Source organism: Erigeron canadensis, chromosome 4, assembly GCF_010389155.1.
Source record: "Erigeron canadensis isolate Cc75 chromosome 4, C_canadensis_v1, whole genome shotgun sequence".
In the NCBI taxonomy this organism is placed as follows: domain Eukaryota; kingdom Viridiplantae; phylum Streptophyta; class Magnoliopsida; order Asterales; family Asteraceae; genus Erigeron; species Erigeron canadensis.
The window spans coordinates 41,765,402-41,781,307 of record NC_057764.1 but is presented as its reverse complement, the minus strand read 5'-3'; the positions used below and the strand labels follow the sequence as shown (position 1 = coordinate 41,781,307).

The 15,906-nt window shown below is 32.0% G+C and overlaps 3 protein-coding genes across 3 annotated transcripts; 2 read left to right on the top strand and 1 right to left on the bottom strand.

Annotated features, from left to right (window-relative positions):
• Positions 1-4,007: 4,007 nt before the first annotated feature.
• Positions 4,008-7,608, bottom strand: LOC122596191 (ribonucleoside-diphosphate reductase small chain A). Its single transcript, XM_043768722.1, has 9 exons — positions 7,362-7,608; positions 5,998-6,158; positions 5,843-5,891; positions 5,637-5,763; positions 5,481-5,546; positions 5,198-5,314; positions 4,951-5,113; positions 4,434-4,504; positions 4,008-4,290 (listed from the first exon to the last, which is right to left on the bottom strand). Exons 1-9 carry the CDS (start codon positions 7,510-7,512, stop codon positions 4,176-4,178), a joined length of 1,020 nt encoding a protein of 339 aa, XP_043624657.1. The 5' UTR covers positions 7,513-7,608; the 3' UTR covers positions 4,008-4,175.
• A 1,467-nt stretch (positions 7,609-9,075) lies between these two features.
• LOC122596298 (endo-1,3;1,4-beta-D-glucanase-like) lies at positions 9,076-11,930 on the top strand. The gene is made up of 7 exons (XM_043768847.1): positions 9,076-9,278; positions 10,077-10,098; positions 10,199-10,316; positions 10,662-10,752; positions 10,859-10,948; positions 11,280-11,380; positions 11,525-11,930. Exons 1-7 carry the CDS (start codon positions 9,119-9,121, stop codon positions 11,681-11,683), a joined length of 741 nt encoding a protein of 246 aa, XP_043624782.1. The 5' UTR covers positions 9,076-9,118; the 3' UTR covers positions 11,684-11,930.
• A 613-nt stretch (positions 11,931-12,543) lies between these two features.
• On the top strand, positions 12,544-15,685 carry LOC122595656 (endo-1,3;1,4-beta-D-glucanase-like). The gene is made up of 7 exons (XM_043768069.1): positions 12,544-12,768; positions 13,400-13,421; positions 13,822-13,939; positions 14,162-14,252; positions 14,625-14,714; positions 15,035-15,135; positions 15,310-15,685. The coding sequence occupies exons 1-7, from the start codon at positions 12,621-12,623 to the stop codon at positions 15,445-15,447; spliced, it is 708 nt and encodes a 235-aa protein (XP_043624004.1). The 5' UTR covers positions 12,544-12,620; the 3' UTR covers positions 15,448-15,685.
• The last annotated feature ends 221 nt before the right edge of the window (positions 15,686-15,906 follow it).

Genomic DNA, 15,906 nt, shown 5'->3' with positions numbered 1-15,906 from the left:
ATTGAAGTTCAAATTATTTGTTTTTAAAGACTATTGTGTTGATAACATCAAAGAAAGAAATATCAACATTTTTGTTTCTTCACTAAATTAAAGAAAAAGAAATTCAATGGGAAGGCCTTGTCTTTAATAGTCGACCCTGTAACGACCAAATCATCAAGGTAGTTGGAAAGGAATGATTTTCTCATCCATTGATATGTAGAACTTTATCTCCATTTAAAAAGAGAGACTACTATCATTATTCTATTTTTTCCTATCTGTATAATCAGATAATAAAAGTAATTTTCTCATCCGCCGCGAAGCACGGGTTCAAAATACTAGTTTATATTGAATTGCAAATTTCTTTTTATTGGTTTAATACAAAAGTATATTTGTTTTTAAGACATTTTGAAATGAAAATCATGAAATAGTGATCATTTGAGGTGGAAGAACGGGTAATATGATGGTGACCAATTATGAAAGTCAATGAGTTGAGCAGGCTATTTTATCATCATGAGTTGACCTACACTCGTTATCCCATCATGAAGTATAACAAAGTTCGTGTTTTTTATATTTTAATTATTTTCTCAGGCAACTTTAACCGAGTTAATACCCAAAATGATGTAGTTGAAAAAAAAATTTACCAGAATGGTGTAGTTTAAAAAATATTTACCAAAATGGTGTTTTTAGTAACAATATAAACTAAAATGGTGTTTTTATTAATTTTTGTAGTATTTTGACTAAAAATTATTGATTATATACATAAGCCCTATTTCTCTTAAATATTAAATAAACTCTATTTCTCAATTATACCATTGATGTTGCTACCTCATATTTTTTTATCTTAAAATTTTAATCATCAACGAGTAAAGCTTTGGCTACTTTGTGAGTTTAATTGCTTATCATATACTATAATTTTTATTCAATGTTTCTTTTCTTTTTGTTTTATGTTATGAAGTGCTTCTTTTGTTGTTTGTCTTGCCGAAACCAATGATCACATGATATCTCTAAAACCGGATGATTTCCATTTTTATTTTACTTTTTGCTTATTGTTGTTGGTGTTTTTATGATGTGGTACCTTACTTATTCAAGACATATCGAATTGGCTTTATGATATTATGACAATGAATGAGTTATAGAAAAACTCAATGAAAAGTTAAATAGTATTTGGTAATTAATAGATTGATATTAGTTTGATTTAAGTTTTTAAGTTTTAATAGTTTAGCAAAGTTGATAAAACAAATATAATCTAATTTTTAGTCAAAATACTACAAAACTAATAAAAACACCATTTTGGTAAATATTTTTTAAACTACACCATTTTGGGAAATATTTTTCTCAACTACACCATTTTTGGTATTAACTCACTTTAACCCTAATCTTGTGTCAGAAATGGCAAAACTCTGAATTTTTTTTTTGTAAGTCATCGTTTGTAAACTTATAAGTAAACTTTATAATAATTTATGGAAAAATAATCCGTACTGCAAACTTTATCTAAGTTTAGGTAATGACATATTAAAAAAAGTTACAGATTAAACCTTTGAATTTGATAAACATACATAATCCCCTTAATCTTACATAACCCCCCCTGAATTTTACATAAACTACCTCTACTTTACCTAAAATAAATATTGCATGTTTTACCTAACATTTCCTTATATATATATATATATATATATGAAGTAGAAGTAGAAGTAACTCCCAATGCCGTCTTCCACGGGTTTTGGGTCCCAATACCGTATTCGATGGTGTATGGAGAGGTTGATATGTAGACAGTCTTACCCATACCAAAGGTAGAGAAACTGCTTCCAGGTTCTACCATAGGTAGAAAGGACCTCCAGCCTTGTTGGACATGAGAATCAAACTTATGACCTCTGTTTCCAGAGATATGACCTCTGTTTATATATATATATATATAATGCAATATATACATTTTGGAGAATACCCCACTCTTAGAGTCTTGAATATGGACCAAAATAAAGGATAGTGAAACCTAGGGAATTTGAGGGGTCGATATATTTCCACTTTATGACAACTTTTGTATTTACATGTTTGATGATGATATCTTGGTTGGTAAGCGTGGTTAGCTTTCGGCTTTCATGACTTCCAACCCATAACCACACATTTTTCATTTTATCAATTATTTCAAGAATGATAACTTTCCATATATTAAAATCTATCTCTCGACTTTATGATAAGACTAGTGTATGTTCCCATTAATTATTGCCTTTAGGGTCGTGTATTTAACAAAACCCAATTAAATTTTTTTTTATAAAAAAAAAGAAAGATAAAAGGGCCATTTTGTCCCTGAACCACATTAGACTCTCATTATATTAGACTCTCATTATTTCAAAGTGTTATGATGCTTTTAATTTTTTTTTTAAATGCAACAACGGATAAATGGTTAACACCCCTCATACGGATGCACCTATGCCGATTCAACTCATGACAATGCCCTTAAAGGTTTGCTCCCCATGTGTTAGATGAATATAAGATTGTTAAGACCCCCTTACTACATTTGCATGTGACAAGATTCGAAACTGAGACCCTCATGAGAAAATCACAATGTGAAAACCACCCTAACGACTAATCTAACACCCCAATGTCTATGATGTTACTAATATATTCATTTAATATGCACATATGTAGGCATTTTTAAAGATTGGACCAGTGTCTCTCAACTTCAAATGTGGACCCAAAATGCATTGGTAACCGTTATCATTCTATTTATTGATGCATTGATAAAACATTATTTTTATACCTTTCTATTTTGTAGTTTCACTAATTATATTTAAAACTTAAAATTTCATACTATTATTATTATTATTATTAATTCTTATTCATATTTTTATTTTTATACAATATATAAGATTCGTCTCCAATTTCACTTCACTACCGCCTGCATTTGGGCCCCATGCCATTAACCCCTTCTATTCATATCCCAACGGCCTAAAATCGGACAGTTTACTGTCTTATATTTTATTTAATCAAATTAATGAAATTCGGAGTAACATATATTAAGGAGATATAATCTTTAGTCTTTATGATATTATATTAAAAGCTGCATTTTTAATTTACTTTGTGTTGCTGTTGAAAGGGATTATCTTCAATTTCTTAATGAAATGTTACACTCAATAACATAGTAAAATCTTTGTTTTTTTTAGCTACACTGTTATTTTGCACAATACAAGAGTAAATTCATATTCTTATTCTAGTTTAATAATGTGATTGTAACTAAATATATCATGATTTCGGTTTTAACCAATGGACATCATGATTTGATAAGAAAGAGTTTGGTATGCCATCTCTTCCTTATCATCAGTTTTAACATATCATTGATTACGAGAGATACCCAATTATTATACTTTAATATCAAAAGAAAATTACTTCATGCATTCAAAATTGCATGATGTTTAATTTGAAATACAATTTAACTAGATTTAAGCAAGGGAATTCCATGAATTTCAGAAATCCCATGCAATACATCAAAGCTACTAAAGTAACAATATATATATAAAAGTATAAAACGCAATATATTTAAAATAGACCCTACAAAATTTTAATACATGTTGCGAAAAAGTTGCAATGTTGTATTTCTACCAAATAAACTACGAAACATTTATAAACTTTGTTTATGTATACAAACTAAATTAAATCCAGTAAATTTAAGGGGTGTTTGGTAAGAGGGAATCATAGAGAATGGAAATGTAATAGAGAATGAAAATAGTGAGAAAGAGAATGAGTATTTGGAAAGAGAATGGATTTCGTTCTTTGGTACCCAGAGAGAATGAATATATATAAAAATTAAAATTTTAAATAATAATACATTTATAACATATAACATCTTCAAAAAAAAAATTATTTTTTTTCCCATTCTCTACAATTCTCTACAATTTGTAGAGAATGAAGAGAATGGAATTGATTCCCCTTTCTCCTTTCTCATTCCCTTTATTCGTCGCAAACAAACAACGTAAGTCTTTCCCATTCCCTTTCTCCCCTTTTCATTCCATTATACCAAACACCCCGTAATATATTGAAAGTGATTTTAATAATATGGGATACAAATATTATAAGTCATTCAAAATATTCGGTGATTATTAATTATAAGAATAAGAATAACTAAGGAGGCATGTTCTAAGAGCTCTTTAGAATCAAAATTTAAACACTAAATATAAATGGCTCTGTGTTGTGTAATAGAGCTAGAAATCAGCATCCATTTTAAAAACGAAATTTTGGTCACCGCCTTGAAGGTTTGACATAACAGACGCTTTCTGATACTCGCCCACTCTTCTTTCAAAGAAGTTTGTTTTTCCTCTGTTTAATCATCATCATACCAAGAAATGCAAAAAAAGGATTATTAGCTAACGATGTTTACAATGTGTAAACGTAAGGAAAAAGCAACGTATTGAATACCTAACATCAAGCTATGAAAGACAATCCATTAGAATAATACTTACTGAAGTGAAATGAACTCCATCCAATCGAAAGGATTTTCTACGTTGTACTTCTTTTGACAACCCAATGCAACCTGTTATATAGCAGTAAGATCAAATCCTGTTAATTTAGAAAGCCACATTTGATGTAAAACCATTTTAACCCACTTACTTATGAATGGTCCATCCGGGTTATGTACTATTTCTAATGGGTCACAAGGGTAACAAAATTGTTTAGAAGGAAACAAGCCAAAAGAATCAAGAGTCACCCGGAAGTGTCAAACATTGATAACCTCCTATATCATGTATTGAAATATTGATCTACTACTGAAATATTATAAATTTTGCAATCATATTTGACACCTACTATTGATGATAACCTAAAAAATTGGACAAAAAGTGTAACCGGTCACAACCCAGCAAGGCCTGAACCAAATAAAGTAGCCATTACCCAACCAGCCCATTATATGCCAGCTTTATTTCTATGACTTGAAAGTCGAAAGCATGACATTGTGGTAACATGAAAGGATATAAATCATACCAAGAGACGATCAGCAACAAACTTTATGTATTGGCTCATGAGTGTTGCATTCATGCCAATTAGTGCACACGGAAGGGAATCACAAACAAATTCAGTCTCTATTTCAACAGCTTCATCTACTATTTCATTGACCTTTTGTACAGGAAGCTGCTTTTGTAATAAACTGTAAATAAAGTTGAGCAGACTTTTTCAAGATGATCTTAACGACATTAAGTTACTTTACTCAACAGGTGAGCAGAAAAATCACCTGTAAAGAAGACAAGCAAAGTCACAATGGAGACCCTCATCTCTCGATATGAGTTCATTTGAGAAAGCCAAACCTGGCATCACTCCCCTCTTCTTGAGCCAAAAAATTGAACAAAAGCTGAAAAGTCAATAATTAAAACAAGTGAATACACATGCATAAATCACACCCTGAGATATATCTATTCACATGCATAAGATTAACTTAATGCCTAAATGTGTGTTATGGATACTTATTAATTCCAGTTATACGTATATATATCCTATAACAAGATAAGTTAACGTACCTTCCCGAGAAAAAAATCCCTTCGACACATGCAAATGCAACGAGTCTTTCAGCAAATGAATTCGAGCTACACAAGAAAGCAAGAACAATAGTTTCAGTTACTTAATGCACATAGCCTCGCATCCTGTTGTTCTTGATATTGAAGTAAGGAATTAACCTTTTAATCCAGTTCAAAGCCCATTGGGCCTTTCTTGCAACACATGGAATGTTTTCAACTGCATTAAACAATCTGTACTTTTCCTTGGAATCCTTGATGAGTGTTTCCAAAAGCAAGCTATACATCTCTATAAACAAATACAGAAAATGAGTGAAACAACTCAAAAAACCATCTACGATACACGCATATCAACTAAAAATCTTTACCAGAATGTACGTTCTCCATTGCAATTTGAAATCCATAAAATGCCCTAGCCTAAAGAACAACACAGCATTAAACTAGTCAAAAATCCAAGGAACCCCACAATGTTATACCCCTGAATTAATGAAAAAAAACAACTGAAAAGAAAACTATATGCAACCTCGGGTATTTGAATGTCGTTAAGAAATCTTGCAGCCAAGTTTTCCAAAACAATTCCATCTGATGCAGCAAAAAAGGCTAAAATATGACTTATAAATCGCTTCTCAGATTCAGTCAAATTTTGCCACTGTTGTATATCCAAAGAGAGATCAACCTCCTCCGCTAAAAGAATGAAAATAAATGTACTCATTTGCTGATTGAAATAAATACTAGTGGCATTCACCTGGACACAAAGTGGATGATAGATGGACAATATGTTCAATTTTCATGGGACATCCCAAATGGGAATTGTTCTAGCTTTGTGTAGTTTGTGACATGACATTGAAATGTTTCTTCCAGAATATGGCTCGTATTATGTAGCGTTGGCATGGTAACTTTAGCTGTTCATTTTTCACTTCGAATCATGCAGGCCATTAATCCATTTAACAGCGAATCACACAGATTTGCCAAACAGATTAGTCCCTTATTCCTAAAACCGAATGTCATTGCCCAAAGATTTGACATGTTCCTTAAACTTTATTATTAACAGCCAAATTATCATTTGATAAGAACTTTATTATCAACAGGCAAAATTCATTTTGTAAGCATACCAGATTTTAACTATCACAAAAGATAACAAACAAATTATACAGCCATCAAGAACGAAAAGAACCCATGCCAAAAGCAACGTAAAAGATAATTTGCATACATACCATTTAATTATGTATGACTAATTACTTTTCTTTTATCTTCAAGAAATAATAATTACCGATAGCCATGTTTACCATACAATCATAAAAAAAGTAACAAAGCTATATAAAATCATAAATACCCAAAATATAATAATGTATAGTATAACTAAGAATCTAAGATATAAAAATACTTGGTTTAATGTAAAATATAGAAAAACACATTGAACAAAATATAGACCATCATCACATAATCCATAACTCAATGAAAGAAACCACATGAAGTTACAAAACTTACACAAACATCAGAAACAGATTACATTCCTATAAATCAGAAACAGAACACACCCAAGTTATAAACTTGCACAAAATCATACTAAATTACAACAACAGTACCTAATCCCAAGGCTATGCAGGATATTAGGGAGGTGAGATATAAAGTCATACCCCTACGGTCCTACCCAAGATAGAGACTGCTTTCAGAAAGACCCTTTTAAAAGTGTTTTAAAAAGTATCAAGTACATAAAGAAGTTAGTTTTCTAGAACAAAATCTTTAAGATACCAAGATATTATACATAATAAATTTCATATATATATATTTTTTTAAAAACACCCCTAGTCATAAACTTTCTTGAATTGCATAGCACAAGCTTATCTTAAAAAAACTAATTCAATCCAAAATTAAGAAGTGAATTACCAGTCCAAAAACTAGCTTGTGCTTTCTTGTACATCTCCCAAAGTTGATGATATCTAATTGGAAACATACAAAATCTCTGGCTCTGCTCCATTAGAATTGGTTCATCTTCTTCTTTAAATTGCTCTGTTTCATTAATTTTCAAAGAACCCATATTAGATTTATGGATAGAATTCTGTGTGTGAAAATGGGCACAAAACCCTACAAAACCCCCAAATTTTAAGATAACTTGACCAACAATTTGACGGTTGCTATTATAATATTTATCGTATATATATATATATATATATATTTTTGAGTTTTACTAATTTTTTGCGGGCAATTTTAGGTGTATGGACAAAACCGTTTTGTGTGGGAGATGTGGGTTGAAGTTATATGATGTTCCATCTGCCCCCTCAAGAAATGTATAGATGTGCCTAAATCTAAGAACCACAATATATTTACAAATTTTTTTCCTCCAAACGTGAAATATATATTAGATGTAATTGTATATGTATAAGTCAGAATAGTAACATTGGACACTTCTCAATCTACCAAGTAAATAGAAACAACATACAGGTACCAATTTAAATGTAAAACAAAAACAACTTGAATACTTTAAAAACAACAAATCAAAAACGAACCACAAAATCAGTCAAGTGTGCTAGAATAGGACCCCGGCGTCTCATTTATACTCCTTTATAAAGATTATTAATCCCCTAAAAATAAAAAGTGTTACACAATAGTTACATACGAAAGTACGAAATTGACCTTAATAAACACCCCTATGGAAAATGGTTATTAGAAATTACCAAATTTGCTCTTAATGAATCAAATTACACTCTAAACCTTTATCTTGCTAATTTACATTCTAAGTCCTTATCTTATTAAATATTTTCACTATTATCTTTGCATCAACTTACATCACTCAACACCAGTTGTCGATGTCATCACTACCCGTCACCAACATCACTAAACCACCATCACTGTTACTGTCGCCGCATTGCGTGATTACCATGCTCGTATTTACAAATTGTTATACATTGATTATTAAGAAAATAATTGATACCTAAATCATATGGTATATTTATACATACTGTCATACTTAACCTTTTTATTTTTTAAAAGTTTTCAATTCTTTTTATAACCTTTTTAATTCTTTTTATCTTTATAGATATTTCAACAACATATACTAACAAACATAATTTTTGTATAATTGCGGGTTGTGCAATGCAAAGCCAGTGTTTGGCGAAGCTGATTGTCACCCACAATCATTATTTTTTATGTGTTGATTGAAACTCAAAAATCTAATTTAAATCTGATCACAATAATTTTTTTTATGGATAAAATACTAATTACCACGTTAAAAAATGTTTGACCTAATTTTTCAATTCAATATGATAATTTTACTGTTTATGTTACATAGCTTATAAAGTATTTTTGTGTGTTTGGATTAACGTTTTGTTTATGAAAATTATAAAAAAACGTTTGGGAAAAGAATATGAGGCTATTAGACATTTAAGTTGGGTGAAAAATCTCTCACATACTTTTTTTAAACCATAAAAATCATGGGGTCAAACATTTATTCAAAATATTAAAATATTAGTATGTTACATGTTTTTCACCCAACCCAAGTTTGGTACATAACAACCCATAATCACTTTATTCTATATTTAGCTTTAATAAAAAAAATTTAAAAGAACTCATTTGAAAATAAGATAAAATGGGGTTGACAGTGTTGACCCCAACTTTTACTCCAAAGGCTACTCCTCATCCAGGGTATGTCAGGTCCAGAGTGCTGCAACAACCCTCCTGTACCTGATCATGATCCTGCTGCACCCAGTGAATCCGGGAATGTTCTGCAGATGGCATCACTCACTTGTTACATTTCTGGGGATCCTGACTCCAAAATCGCTGTGATCCTTGTTTCTGATGTTTATGGTATCCATCACTCACCTTTTTTTTTTAATTTCATATATGTGTTGTTCTTCACTTGATTAGTACAAACATAGATAATCATATATGTAATTTTTTATTCAAAGTATTCTAGTACCAGTTTAGTACAACAGCATACCATTTTTTACTTACCGGTTTCATTTATCTTGTATAAGTAATCGGACTTCTTTCTTGTTGATTAATGCTGGTATGATTTTCAATGACCGGATATCAACACGTTTCGTGTGATCAATTTCCAGCAACAATAATCTGACCTTTTATAGTTTGGGTTATCACAAGTTCTGTTTTAGTATTATTTGTATTGTTTGTGTACTTGTTTTTGACCAAGTAAGTTTTCTTGAGGTTTCGGGCGCTGCCCACTAGGACCCCGCAAAGGGTGGGGCGCTGACCCTTGCTGTTTGGGTTCGGACGCGCATTGACTTTTACTTACTACCTCCTAACCCATATCAAATAAATCTTCTCTTTTCAATTTTTGATTGGTACCTTTTGATATATAATCTTTTGGATTGTTTTCTATAATACACATGTAATTTTTCAGTTATTCATCAAATATTATTTACCTTGGTTAAGTAATAGTTTGATAATTTATAAAGGATAAATGGAAAAGCAAGTGGCTATTTATTCTAACTGATAAAAATGTAATTTAGTATTTTTTTTAACTATGCGGTATGACACATGTATACAGATGCTAACATTGGTAAAAGTATTAACTGCTAGACTATATATGAATATATGATCATTAGCTCATCAGCTTGCTCTAACTTTATTGGTAATTTTTGTCAGGTTATGGAGCTCCAAAATTAAGGTATGCTTTGTAGCAAGAACAAGTTGTCCTTACAGGATAGATGCAGTTTGCATTTAGCCTATAAAGTTTTGGTGTATAATTTGTAACATTGCTGCTGCAGGAAACTTGCAGACAAAGTTGCACATGCTGGATATTATGTAGTTGTTCCTGATTTGTTTCACGGTGACCCCTTCATTCGTAAAAATCAGCTACAAGATTGGATAAAATATCATGCACCGGTTAGTTCTATTTTTATATCATGTCTTATGACCAGTTGCGTTTTATTGTCATCACGTTCATATTCAAATAAAGATGTAGGTTATGACCTTTACGGTCAAATATTCTTAACTTGAGGTGGAATATATATCTGAGTTTCAATGAAACAAGTTATTTATGCGTTAAACTTTATTAGACAATGGACTAGAATGGTAATACAATGGACATGTAAAGCTGGTATACAAAAAATGTGTAGCAAGTCACCACTCAGCATAAACTGGGCTAGTTTGATACTTATATAGAAGATGCTGCTTGATTTTGGTCCCTAAAGGCCTAAATGGCAGTTCTTATTTTCTTTCTTTCTATAGAAACAAGCAGTTGAATTTGCTAAACCAGTTATTAAGGCTCTCCGAGGGAAAGGTATATCAAAAATAGGGGCTGCAGGTTTCTGTTGGGGTGGTAAGACTAGATTTTGAAGACTTTTAGTAACTTTTAAATTGTGTGATATATAATGTTGTTTACTTCAGTTACATGGCTGATTAGAATTAATCTATTTTTTTAATAGCCAAGGTGGTTGTAGAGCTAGCAAAGGATGCTTATATACAAGCTGCTTCCCTCTTGCATCCTACATTTGTCAATTTAGATGATATCAAAGGTATGTTTCCCGTTCAACGATATTTATTTTTATCTATTTGTTCTTTGAAAAGAGTTCTTAATCTACTTATGGATAGTGAAATTGTGCATCTATCATCAAAAGTTTAATTTCTTTATCGCAAATTCTTGGCACCGTTTGTTTAATTATTTGTTGTAATGGGATAAAACATATTAGTTTGCACCAAGTTATTCAATTAATTGGCTTAAAAACTGCAATATGGGCTTTCTTTGTATTTGTTCCTTTTAAGTTCAAACTTTTCGGATCAGAAATTTATTTGGCAATTTTAGTCTTTGTTTGATTGAGGCTTTAAAAATGGCAATGATGCTTTTAGGAGTTAAGGTTCCAGTGGCAGTACTAGGGGCTGAATACGACAAGATATCTCCACCAGAACTTATCAAACAGTTTGAGGCTACATTGCAAGCCAAACCTGAGGTACGGTTGTGTGCACTTGCTGATTATGCTTTTATGTTACAAAATATAAGTTATAAGTCCATGATTGTAAGAACAAGGAGTCAATTAGAAACACATTTTGTGTATAACTTTACATGGGCTGGTTTATGGGTATGCTGTATGCAGGTTGATCACTTTGTGAAGGTATACCTTGGCGTAGCACATGGCTGGACAATTCGATATAAAGATGAAGATATGGCTGCAGTGAAATGTGCAGAAGAGGCTCATGAGGATCTTGTGGATTGGTTTGATAGGTGTCTTCAGACAACCCGTTCAGCCTTGTAAAACCTAAATTATGAAACAAAAGAGAGATGGAGGCGCTTCTGGTTGAGAAGCTCCATTACAACTAATAATGGGTGTTTGAAGATTATTTCTCATTTCTTGACTTCATTGACTAGTTAGCCTGATTACAAAACTGTTTATATATTTGATTCGAGCTTAAAAATTGTTTGTGGGGGCCATGTTAGAATGAACAACGTACTATTGGGCCAGACCAAAGTAATGGGTAGTCCTACTTGAGTTGTGCCTATCATACCACATGTCTTAAAACTTTAGTGAAAAGTAGGGAGTCCAACTTCTGGCCCTGAATGAGAATGATAATGGGAATGAAAATTTAAAACACATCAGAATGAATCACATATTCACATGGCATAAAAAGTAAAATAGTAGTGAGTCCAGGGAGTTAATGCTAATATGATGTTGTTGATAAAAAGTTGAATATATTTGTTTTGGATGGCGCCTAAATTCATATTTTGACCAAAGTGGCTCAGCTAGTGTAACCGTAGTTGTCGAATTGTGTATCGTGTATGGACTCGTTTTATGATTTTTTAAATCGTGAATCATATCGTGTTTTATATTATAAGAGACATAAAGTTAAAGAATATATAGCAAAAATATGAATGTATGCTTAAAAACATACATATATTGATGATATTATCATATTTATTAAATATATCAAATTTTTTATATGATTTTATCATCATATGTATATTTTAAATACAGATTAAACATTTTTTAGTAATTAATTTACTGTATTAAAGAGTATTTATAGAAAAATTAAAATTATTTTTTAACAAACCGTAACGTATGAGTTTGATACCCGTATCGTATCGAACCGAGTCAAAACCTTGTCCGTCACATTAACCTATTACCAACCGCCCAATCATTTCCTATTTGAGGAGTTGACCAAACCCCAGTTCCAAAAGCTACTGTATTATTGAGAATGTCTGGCCCACAGTGCTGTGAAAACCCTCCGGCAGCCTCAACCGGCGGTGAATTTGGCGAGGTTTTGCAGATTGCATCTCTTAATACCTATGTTACCGGCAACTCTGATATGAAAAGTGCTGTTGTTCTTGTTTCAGATATCTATGGTAATCAACTCCTTTAGATATACATACTTTTTGATGCTAGTTTGTAAATCTTGAAAATTTTAATTTAAAGTTATTGCATATATCATACTTTTTAAGTTCTATTTGTGTGTGCATAGGACTTTTAATTTTTGCTGTTGCATATATTTTGACCTTTCATATGGTAATTACTAGTAACTTTTTGATTGTTGTAAGTTTTTAATGTTATTTGCATAGACTTGGATATATCTGCCCCCATGCCAACTGGCAATCATTTGAACTGGTTTATAGGTTATATAAGAGGTCATATACATGCAAAATACTTATTTTGGTAATCATGGTGTCCGGCCTTTAGCTTTTGAAATAGAATGATGTCTGACCTTTTGCCGGCTAAGAGCGGCACAAACTTGAACTGAGTAAAAGCTCTTCCAAAGAGAAACTGAGGTGGCCAAACAAGACTACGATAGTTGCATTTACCAAAATGAGATAACTTTGTTGAGACTACGTTCAAGTAATAAATTCTTCTTCTCAAGACACTAAACGGACCTTCTTGTTTTCAGCTAGTAGTTCCTTAGTTAGAATAGCTTATATGATTGCTGTCAAATGGTCAAAATGATCATGTTTTAATTGATTTGTGTGTTGTATTTTTGTGCAGGTTATGCTGCTCCAAAGTTGAGGTAGATTTCATACCTAGAACAAATTTTTTTTTTTGACAATGTTTTGAAATAAGAAATGTGTTTTGACCGTTTAAATCAATTTTTAGAAATGTAAAATCCGATATTGATATCAACAATAAGCATGTAACTTTTAGATCATTGAACAATATTTGTAGTTTCATTTACTAAACTTATATACTTTTATCTGAAACTGCATAAAAGGAATTCTGGGTATTGACTTCCAAAGGTCATAGTTTATTTCTGACTTTGGAATGGGTGGACTTATTCAAAGGAAATGACCTGTGCAGCGAGCAACGAGGATCTTCTTGCATGCAAGACCCATGATATAAGCTACACGGATCCTTTCTCTCATAACTAACATAAAGACTGATAATAGTGTTCATATATAACATTGTTGCAGGAAACTTGCAGACAAAGTTGCATCTGCTGGATATTATGTAGTTGTTCCCGATCTATTGCATGGTGACCCCGTGACTCCTGAAAGTATCTTACAGGATTGGCTAAAAAATCATGCACCGGTTAGTTATCTTTCTAATTCGCCTCTTGTTATCAGTTAATTTTATAATGTCATCAACGTGATGAGGAGGCGAGTTTGACTTTTTAAGGTCGAGTTTTTTTTTTCTTTCTTTCTAAAGCTATTAGTTACCTTTCCGATAAAGATGTGATACATACATTGAAGTTTAAAGAAAATACTATAATAGTAATTGCTATTAACTCTTTACTACTTTTTCGTCCTGTAGGAGCAAGCAGTTGGACTTGTGAAGCCGCTTATCCAGGCTCTCAAAGAGAAGGGTATATCCAAAGTTGGGGCTGCAGGTTTTTGTTGGGGTGGTAAGAATCCGCCTTAACCACTTTGTTAGATTATAACTTAGAGTGGAATTTCAACCCATTTAGTTATGAATGGGTTGATTAGATTAACTTTGTGCCTAAGAGGTCCAGCGAGTAAAAATACTCCGTAAAAAGTTTTTCCAAAAGCTTGAAAGTTGCCCAAAGTGTATTTATAATGCAGAAAACTTCCCAACATATATAATTTATTTGACTATTACTGATTGTAATTTCAGACTGGACTGCTACTGATTGTAATTTCTATAAAATAAGAATGTGGACAACAATGACCTAGCTGCCTGTCCCAGCCATTTTGCCATCTTTACTATTACTTCAATTCTAGTTGGATGACTCCATTGTATGAAATGACTTAAACAGCCAAGGTCGTTGTAGAGCTAGCAAAGGATGCTGATGTACAAGTTGCTGCACTTTTGCATCCTTCATTTGTCACTTTAGATGATATCAAGGGTATGTTTCATTTTCTTAGAGGAATACATGTTGGACTCTATACGACTAACCTAGTATGCATCAACAACACAGTTGATTTTTTTTTAAAGAAATTCAGAATTAGTTCATTTGTGCAATTATCTGTTATAATCCCATATACTATGGAAGATATTTCATCAGTTTTCTCAATAAATCAGATGAATAAATTTGGTTTTAAGAATTATTCACTTAACTTTCAGAATTACAATGTGGTCTTTCTTTGTTTTTAGGTTTGTTCTTTTTATGTTCAGAAATATTTCACTTTAGACCTTTCTGAACTGTTTTTGTGTCTTTGATCTTAGGTGTTAAAGTCCCGATTGGGATACTAGGTGCTGAGATTGACCAACGATCTCCACCAGAATTGATCAAAGAGTTTGAGGCTGCTCTGGTAGCCAAACCCGAGGTAATTTCTTCTAGGCTTGCTACTGTGAAGTGTATGTATTGTCTTTTAACCTTGAATTTTACTGTCCAATTTTCATGAGAACTTCTATCATCAAGGCACACAGCATCTAATCAAAACAGCAATCTCTCATTTCCATGTGTAACTTTAAAATATGTCTGGTTAATGGGTATGCAGGTTGATTGCTTTGTGAAGATATATCCTGGTGTAACACATGGTTGGACCGTGCGATATAAAGATGAAGATGCAGCTGTGGTGAAATTAGCAGAAGAGGCTCATCAAGATCTTGTGGACTGGTTTGGAAAATTTATTTAAACAAACCATTAAAGCCTGTAAAAACCGAATCATGTATTACAAGAGAGATAAAAGGTGTGAAAAGCTCCATCACTACTAAATAAAGTGTGTTTGAAGATGTCATTTCACATCTTAAACTCCTTGTATGTGTGCTTGTCTCCGTACAAAGGTAGAGTTTATGTGATGGATTATGTGTGTGCTATTGCTATATGATTATAAATGCAATAACAGGATAAATGTGAGCCCAATAATTGGATGACATGCACATACCAACCTTCTACTTTATTTTTGTTACTTATTTATTAACTAGGCAAGGGGGCTTAAGTAGATTAGTTATAAGTTCTTCTTAAGTAAAAAGGTATTTCACCCCCTGTTCATGTATTATATATACCCAACAAATAAGCTTTAGTGTCTTATTTTAGAATAATAGGACAACAATTGCAACGACCAAGCATATACATGCAACAACCAAAGTAACCA

Excerpts from the sequence above, each read along its gene's own strand:
- LOC122596298 (XM_043768847.1), top strand. The coding sequence starts at position 9,119 with ATGTCAGGTCCAGAGTGCTGCAACAACCCTCCTGTACCTGATCATGAT. Across the intron at positions 9,279-10,076 it reads CCTTGTTTCTGATGTTTATG|GTTATGGAGCTCCAAAATTA; the intron begins GTATCCATCACT and ends AATTTTTGTCAG. Across the intron at positions 10,949-11,279 it reads CAATTTAGATGATATCAAAG|GAGTTAAGGTTCCAGTGGCA; the intron begins GTATGTTTCCCG and ends TGATGCTTTTAG.
- LOC122596191 (XM_043768722.1), bottom strand. The coding sequence starts at position 7,512 with ATGGGTTCTTTGAAAATTAATGAAACAGAGCAATTTAAAGAAGAAGAT. Across the intron at positions 5,547-5,636 it reads GCTTTGAACTGGATTAAAAG|CTCGAATTCATTTGCTGAAA; the intron begins GTTAATTCCTTA and ends TTTCTTGTGTAG. Across the intron at positions 4,291-4,433 it reads ATGGAGTTCATTTCACTTCA|AGGAAAAACAAACTTCTTTG; the intron begins GTAAGTATTATT and ends ATGATTAAACAG.
- LOC122595656 (XM_043768069.1), top strand. The coding sequence starts at position 12,621 with ATGTCTGGCCCACAGTGCTGTGAAAACCCTCCGGCAGCCTCAACCGGC. Across the intron at positions 12,769-13,399 it reads TCTTGTTTCAGATATCTATG|GTTATGCTGCTCCAAAGTTG; the intron begins GTAATCAACTCC and ends ATTTTTGTGCAG. Across the intron at positions 13,940-14,161 it reads GGCTAAAAAATCATGCACCG|GAGCAAGCAGTTGGACTTGT; the intron begins GTTAGTTATCTT and ends TTCGTCCTGTAG.